A 7817-nucleotide genomic window follows, 5' to 3' on the forward strand; every position below is an offset into this window, starting at 1 on the left:
GAAGCCTGGCTTGGAGAATTTTGAGCATTACTTTACTAGCGTGTGTGATGAGTGCAATTGTGCGGTAGTTTGAGCATTCTTTGGAATTGCCTTTCTTTGGGATTGGAATGAAAACTGACCTTTTCTATTGCTGTGGCCACTGCTGAGTTTTCCAAATTTGCTGGCATATTGAGTGCAGCACTTTCACAGCATCATCTTTCAGGATTTGGAATAGCTCAACTGGAATTCCATCACCTCCACTAGCTTGGTTCGTAGTGATGCTTTCTAAGGCCCACTTGACTTCACATTCCAGGATGTCTGGCTCTAGGTGAGTGATCACACCATCGTGATTATCTGGGTCATGAAGATCTTTTTTGTACAGTTCTTCTGTGTATTCTTGCCATCTCTTCATAATATCTTCTCCTTCTGTTAGGTCCATACCATTAAGCAGATTGTAATAACTCCTTTTCAAAATGAGGAACTGGAGCCAGGAGAGGTTTCCTAACTGGCCCAGGAGGAGGCGAGGCTGGGAGCCAGGCACCGCAGTATGACACCATCCTCCCAGCCCCCGCTGCTAGCTCACGTGGCTCCTCAGAGCTCCGAGAGTTCGCTGACCTTCTGGGCTGCGGCTGACTCATCTCTGATCCTAAATCCAGCCCAGCACCTGGCACAGACAGGATTAGGGCATGTTTGTTAAATTCCATGGGAACTTCCCTCAGGAAGTTGAGGCCCAAAGAAGGCCAGTGAGCAGAAAACGTCACAAAGCCCAGGTTATTTCAAGTCCAGCTCAAGGTGCTCTGTGAGAGTGGCACCGGCCATCCTGGGGGCAGAAAAAAGGGAACTGGTTCCCACTGCTGAGAGCAGAGAAGGGTTGAGAAGGAGGAAGAGGTGTGTGCAGTGTGTTTGTGTGTGTGTGTGCATGTGTGTGCATGAGCATGCCTGTCCATGTGATGCCTCCAGCAATGAGGCGGCCTGTGTGCCAGGGTCTCTGGGGTCAGTCCAGCCCCACCTCTGTGAATCCCTTCAATCCCCTAACACACAGTCTCCTCCTAGTCCTGCCTGGAGCTGGAGGCAGATGTGATAGTATGCTCAAGCTGGCTTGTATCAGCTTAGGACTGTCACATTATCAGGAATTTTGCAAGCTAGTTTGTAAACACCACCATTGGTAAAAATTAAAATATACAAATGCATAATTAAATAAATTATTAAAAAGGAAAGTAGTAAAGCCTGAAAACCCATCACCTCCTAATTACTTTGCTACCTTTTGCTGTGATTTATCTCTGGAGGTTATCTACATCTGTTATATGTGCAGGATGAAAACTCTATGTTATGGATTGTGCTACTCTCGTGCCTCCCTTCACACCTCCATTCAGCGACATCACATCATTAGCTTGAAATCAGCCAGGCTGGGAGTACTTACACCAGGGAGATGGGGGAGCACTACAAATCAGGCTCTGATTTATGTTCTGAGACTGTCTAGAAAGTGACAGAGAAAATGTTAACAAGGCAGATTAACTTTAAACATGTTTGTAGCCATTACATTATGAAGAGCAAAAAAAAAAAAAAGGAAATATTCTTCTAGAATTTAAAATTCTTATCTCATTCATCCAAAAAAGAGTTTCTGGAAAATGAAATTCTGACTCACACCTTGTTTCCACTGTTGCACATTTGTCTTACTCATTAATGTCAATAAATATATCAACCAACACTCATGTCGGAAATAAACTCATGGGTCAATGGCAGGTTGACTACATATACAAGAGTTCTGGCAAAAATCAATGAAAGCATTCTGTGAGATTTAATTGGGTCTGTGCAGTTTGAAAGAAAGATCATTGTATATTTGTTATTTGTAAATTGTGCGTGATAATCTATTCTATCAGTACAATTCCTTGCTTTTGGACCAAAGAAAAGTTTTCTTTCTTGGGTTGGAGAGGGACTCTCACTGGCTGTTTCTACCTCCTCATATGCCAGACCCCATCTGCTCCTCTGTCCTCAGAGCATCTGGGGTCCGCCCTCTCCAGACTGAGTGCCCCCTCAGCTCCAATCCAGTGCATGTCCATGGGGAGCTGACCTGGTGTCCCTGGCCGCCTGCTAGGTGAGGGATTGTCTGGAACTCCCCTGCCCTGGGTTCCTGATCACACAGTGGACTGAAGTCCTTCACCTGGTTAACCAGTAGCCTGAGTGCTCTGCACACCTGGCCCCGTGATCAATGTCCCGCTCCACGCTACAGGTTGTGGGGAGCAGGGCGGGAAGAACACAGCAATCTTGCCCAGAATGGCCCCTCTGTCCTCCAGAGCCACCAGCCTCCTCTGAGGCCCTCATGCAAAGGCACCTGGCCAGGAAATACCACTTTGAGCCCCCCCAGCCCTGCTCCTAAAAGTGCAGTGGCTTCCTAGTCTCAGATGAGCCCAGGGTCTCAGTTTGGTTACTTGTGAACTGAGATAGTTGGACTGCGTGGGACTCAGTCCACAATCACAGCAGGGAGCCCACTTTGTGGAAAAGTCTTCATACATCTGTGTCCCCCACTAGAGGAGGTGCTCCCTAGGGGCAGGGACCTTCCTCATTCTTCTCATGTGCTTGCTCCTGACCCAGCATGTGGCAATGACAGGTGCCCACTATTCTTAGTCATTCAGTCGTGTCCGACTCTTTTCAACCGCATGGACTGTAGCCCACCAGGCTCCTCTTTCCATGGGATTCTCCAGGCAAGAATACTGGAATGGGTTGCCATGCCTTCTTCCAGGGGATCAAACCCAGCCAAGGGATCAAACCCAGGTCCCCCAAGTTGCAGGCAGATTCTTTACTATCTGAGCCACCAGGGAAACCCTGGTGCCCACTAATACTTCCTAAATGGATAGATGGAAAGTTAACGTTTCTCAAGGGCCTACAGTATGTCAAGCTATCCCTCAAGGATATGCTTTTATTAACTAATTTGAGCTTCATGATAGCCCTGTGAGAGGTACTATCATCACCCCATTTCACCTATGAGAAAACGGAAGCAGCAGAAGGTAAGGAAACACATCCAGGCTTCCCAGCCAGTGAGCGGCAGAGTCTGCATCCCCCTCAGGCTTGCCTCTGACAGCTTCCCCAGAAAGTCAGTCCCATGTGCCCTTCTGTCTGTTTCTCTCTCCATTGCTTGCTGCTCTGTCCCTATCTATTGCTCTCAGTGACTCTCTGAGAATCAGGAGAAGTTCTACAATGAGAGACACACTGATATCCTGTTTTGATTCCATTTTTTCCCCAGGGCCGCTGTCTGTCTTCTCTGTGTGTCCAAATCGGTTTTTTTCTCCTTTGCCATGACTACTCCCTGGACTACTCATCTGGACCTTGCTGTACAGCTAGGATGAGGCTTCCCAGGTGACTTAGTAGGTAAAGAATCTGCCTGCAATGCAGGAGATGCAAGAGATTTGGGTTCGATTCCTGGGTCAGGAAGATCCCTTGGAGGAGGGCATGGCAACCCACTCCTGTCTTCTTGCCTAGAGAATCCCATGGACAGAGGAGCCTGACGGGCTACAGTCCATGGGGTAGCAAATAGTGAGACACGACTGAAGTGACTGAACACTCATGCATGTACAGCTGGGGACGATCAGCTCTGGTTGGTAACCTCCATCAGAAGGTGACTATGGGCTGTTTTCATGCACGTGTGAGTCCTCAGATCTACCCAGAGGAAAAGCCTGGGATTTGGAGTTACAAACCTCGTGAGCTGGGGTGAATCATTTCTCCTGCTGAATCCTTGGTTGCTTTATCTGTAGAATGGATGGGATGCCAGCACTTTCCTAGATCCTTAGAGAACCGATAGGAATGGTGATTTGTTAACTGAGAAGTACCATGCTTGCTAGGCCTCAGGCCTGCTTCCACCTTCCCTACGAATACCTGCCACAGATGCTGTTTCATGAGGTGGGAGTGGAGTATTCCAGGCAGCAGCCTGGCCCCCAGCAGACCCTGGGGTCCCTCCTGGATGTGGGGTCTGACATTATCAAGAGACACAGGAGCCACAGAACCAAGGAGCTGGACTCCTGGCTGGGTGTCTTGGCTCCACTGTTTAACCAGCTGGTCAACTGACTCAGAGAGACAGAATCGGCTCAGCCAAGTTGGGAACAGAGCTCTTTCCCAGGGCAGAAGGACTGCAAGAATTTTCCTGTCTTGAGCAGGGCACTGTAGTAAATAACAGAGCTTTACAGTTTATAAAGAACCCTCATCACCAAGGTCTCACTGGATCCTCAGAGAACACCAGTCAGAGGGAGACTATCACTTGTTCTTGGTGGGACTCAAACACACGTGATAACTTTAAGATGAGCTATTGACTGGCCTTTCATCTCTGGCCTGGTTCTTTGTTCCATCTCCTCCCAGGGCCTCCCTGTTTCCTCCTCTGGGTGTCCAGATCTCTGTTTATTCTCCTTTGCCTTGACCTTACCCCTTCAATTGGAGCTTACTGTTCAGAGAAGAATGGTCTGCATCTGGTAGCTACCCCCTTTTTGGAGAGAGTGTATGGAAGTGTTTTCACCCATGTTTGGCAAGTTCAAGCAGAGTTACCATGCGAAAAATGGGTGATTGAAGAAGACAAAGGCCCCCCCTTTTTTTTTGCTCCCTTCCATTCCTAACTGTCCTAAAAAGCACCATTCATTTTTATTTCTTTCATAACCTTACCCTTGTTTACTGTGCTTTTCCTAATAACTGACTCCTCACCCTAACATCTTTTTTTGTCTTTAGCTGAAGATGGTATTTAGGGTGACAACTTCAGTCATTTGGGAGAGTTAACTCAGTTTTCCTAGGTATCTCCCACGTATTCAGGAGGTGTACACGTGCACGTGTGCTAAGTTGCTCCAGTCATGTCCAACTCTGTGCGACTCCAGGGACTCTAGCCTGCCGGGCTCCTCTGTCCATGGGATTCTCCAGGCAAGAATCCTGGAGTGGGTTACCATGCCCTCCTCCAGGAGATCTTCCCAACCCAGTAATCAAACTTGTGCCTTTTACATCTCCTGCATCGGCTGTCAGGTTCTTTACAACTAGCACTACCTGGGGAGCCCATACAGAAGGTATACATGTTATTAAATTTTTGTTTATCTCCTGTTAATCTTTTTTTATTATAGGAGTATCTTTGTCAAGAACCTAGAAGGATAGAGGAAATATTATTTTTTCCTTCCCCACAATAACATCTTGCAACAATCTAAACGGAGAATCCCCTGATACCAGGAAGCAATGGTTCTACTTTTTGAGTAGTCTTTTTAGTTTTAGAATCATTTAAGATGAAATGTTTGATGCTTTTGAACTGTGGTGTTGGAGAAGACTCTTGAGAGTCCCTTGGACTGCAAGGAGATCAAACCAGTCCATTCTAAAGGAGATCAGCCCTGGGATTTCTTTGGAAGAAATGATGCTAAAGCTGAAACTCCAGTACTTTGGCCACCTCATGTGAAGAGTTGACTCATTGGAAAAGACCCTGGCGCTGGGAGGGATCGGGGGCAGGAGGAGAAGAGGACGACAGAGGATGAGATGGCTGGATGGCATCACCGACTCGATGGACATGAGTTTGGGTGAACTCCGGGAGTTGGTGATGGACAGGGAGGCCTGTCGTGCTGCAATTCATGAGGTCGCAAAGAGTTGGCCACGACTGAGAGACTGAACTGAACTGAAGATGAAATGTTTAAGTTTAAATGTTTGAGTGAGAATTCTTAATTCATAACGTCTAGACATGACTTTACAGCTCTCAAATGCCTTTCATATTATTTTTTCATATGATCTTCACAAAGCTATGGGTTAGGACAGGGGTTAATAAGTGAGGAAACTGATTAATAGATGAGGAAACTGAGGCTTTAAGATCTACTAGAAACTACAGAGCCAGGTTCCAAACCCAGATCCTCTGGGATCTTCCCATTCTGTAACTTCAGAATGAAGACAAACTGAAATCTGTTCACTGACCCAAGAACCTACCTGTGGTTCTCTGCTCAGTGCCCCCTGCCAAATTACATAAACCACGCCTTCTTCCCAGTTCCATGAATCACCAATAACAAAGACAGTCACCAGGTTTCTCAAAAAACTAAAAACAGACTACCATATTGACCTAGCAATTTCACTTTTGGCTACATATCTGAAAACAACAAACACACTAAGTTGAAAAGATACATGCACCACAATGTTTGTAGCAGTGCTATTCACAACAGCCAAGACATGGAAGCAACTCAAGTGTCCATCATCAGATGAATGGATAAAGAAGATATCCTGTTCAGCCACAAAAAGGACAAAATGTTTGCCATTTGCAACAATATGGATGGACTTGGAAGTTATGCTAAGTGAAATAAGTCAGACAGAGAAAGACAAATATCAGTTGATATCCTGTATACGTAGAATCTAAAAAATACAACAAACTAGTTAATATAACAACAACAGCAACAAAAAGCCAGACCCATAGATATAGAGAACAAATTAGTGGTTACCAGTGGTGAGAGGGAGGGCTTCACAGGTGGCACCAGTCATAAAGAACCTGTCTGCCAATGCAGGAGACGTAAAAGATGTGGCTTTGATCCTGGGTGGAGGAGATCCCCTGGAGAAGGGCGTGGCAGCCCACTCTGTTATTCTTCCCTAGAGAATCCCACAGACAGAGGAGCCTAGCTGGCTATGGTCCATAGGGTTGCAAAGAGTCAGACACGACTGAAATGACTTGACGCCTGCATGCACGCAGTGGCAAGAAGGAAGGGGAGAGAGGCAAAACAGGGGTAGGAAATTAAGAGGTACAAACTATTATGCATAAAATAAACTACAAGGATATATTGTACAATATAGGGAATATAGGGCTTCCCTACTAGTTCAGACAGTAAAGCGTCTGCCTGCAATGCAGGAGACCTGGGTTGGAGCCCTGGGTCAGGAAGATCCCCCGGAGAAGGCGATGGCACCCCACTCCAGTACTCTTGCCTGGAAAAGCCCATGGACGGAGGAGCCTGGTAGCCTACAGTCCATGGGGTCACAAAGAGTCAGATACGACTGAGCGACTTCACTTTCACATGGAATATAGTCTGTATTCTATAACTATAAATAGAGTATAACCTTTAAAAATTATAAATCACTACACTGTGCAACTATAATTAATGTTGTACATCAACTGTACTTCAACTGTACAAAAGTAAAAAATTACTTTTTTAATTAAAAAAGAAGACAGTTGCCAGGAAAACTCTATTGTCCAGCATGACTTGTCTCAAGCTGGGCCCTGATAACTCACCTTGCATTTGGAGGAAACATCTTGGTGGAAAAGCACTGCTTGCCACCCTGGTGAGCAGTCTGCTTCTCTGAATTGTTCTTTGGGCTTCTCTGGCCTCTTGTTGAGTGCTTCTGATATTCTGATGTTCTGCCCAGTTTATGTCACATCATCCAAAATTCCTCGGAGAAAAACAAACATATAGTCAAATATTTACCAGAGAAATGACAGTATGTGGTGGCCTCCTTCCTTGTTTGGGAACACTACTGGCTATTCTTTGGCTCTTCCACCCTTCCCATGCTTTCTCATTCAAAATCAGGAACTTCCTTCCTATTTTCTCTTTCTGAGACTCCTGCAATCTTTTTTAGTACCTGCTGGCTGTGGGCACTGGATCCTTGAGATACTGAGGCTTTGTTCAGCAGCTGAGGCCTCTTTAGCTAGCTGTAAAAATTATTACAGGCAATAAAGTAGGACTCTGCCTACTCTGCCTCAAGGCAATAAACTAGGAAATTAGGACCACTGCCTTCAAGATTCTCTCTAGAAACAAGACCATTTGCTGGGAGGAGGGGCTAGAGACAAATTCAAAACAGAACCCTACTCCTGTAGCAGAACCAGGGCTAGCTGTCCACCAGGAATTCCTACTCCCTTGCCATAA

General features: G+C 46.1%; 1 protein-coding gene across 1 annotated transcript in view; it reads right to left on the reverse strand.

Annotated features, from left to right (window-relative positions):
* Positions 1 to 7302, reverse strand: part of LOC104993704 (stimulated by retinoic acid gene 6 protein homolog) — a 43272-nt gene extending 35970 nt beyond the window's left edge. Inside the window, exon 1 of the mRNA XM_010847069.1 lies at positions 7187 to 7302. Coding sequence (XP_010845371.1) covers positions 7187 to 7206 — 20 coding nt within the window. The 5' untranslated portion in view covers positions 7207 to 7302. The remainder of the gene's footprint in view (positions 1 to 7186) is intronic.
* Between the last annotated feature and the right edge of the window lie 515 nt (positions 7303 to 7817).

The sequence above is a fragment of the Bison bison genome, unplaced genomic scaffold (genome assembly GCF_000754665.1).
Source record: "Bison bison bison isolate TAMUID 2011002044 unplaced genomic scaffold, Bison_UMD1.0 scf7180017864243, whole genome shotgun sequence".
Classification (NCBI taxonomy): Eukaryota; Metazoa; Chordata; class Mammalia; order Artiodactyla; family Bovidae; genus Bison; species Bison bison.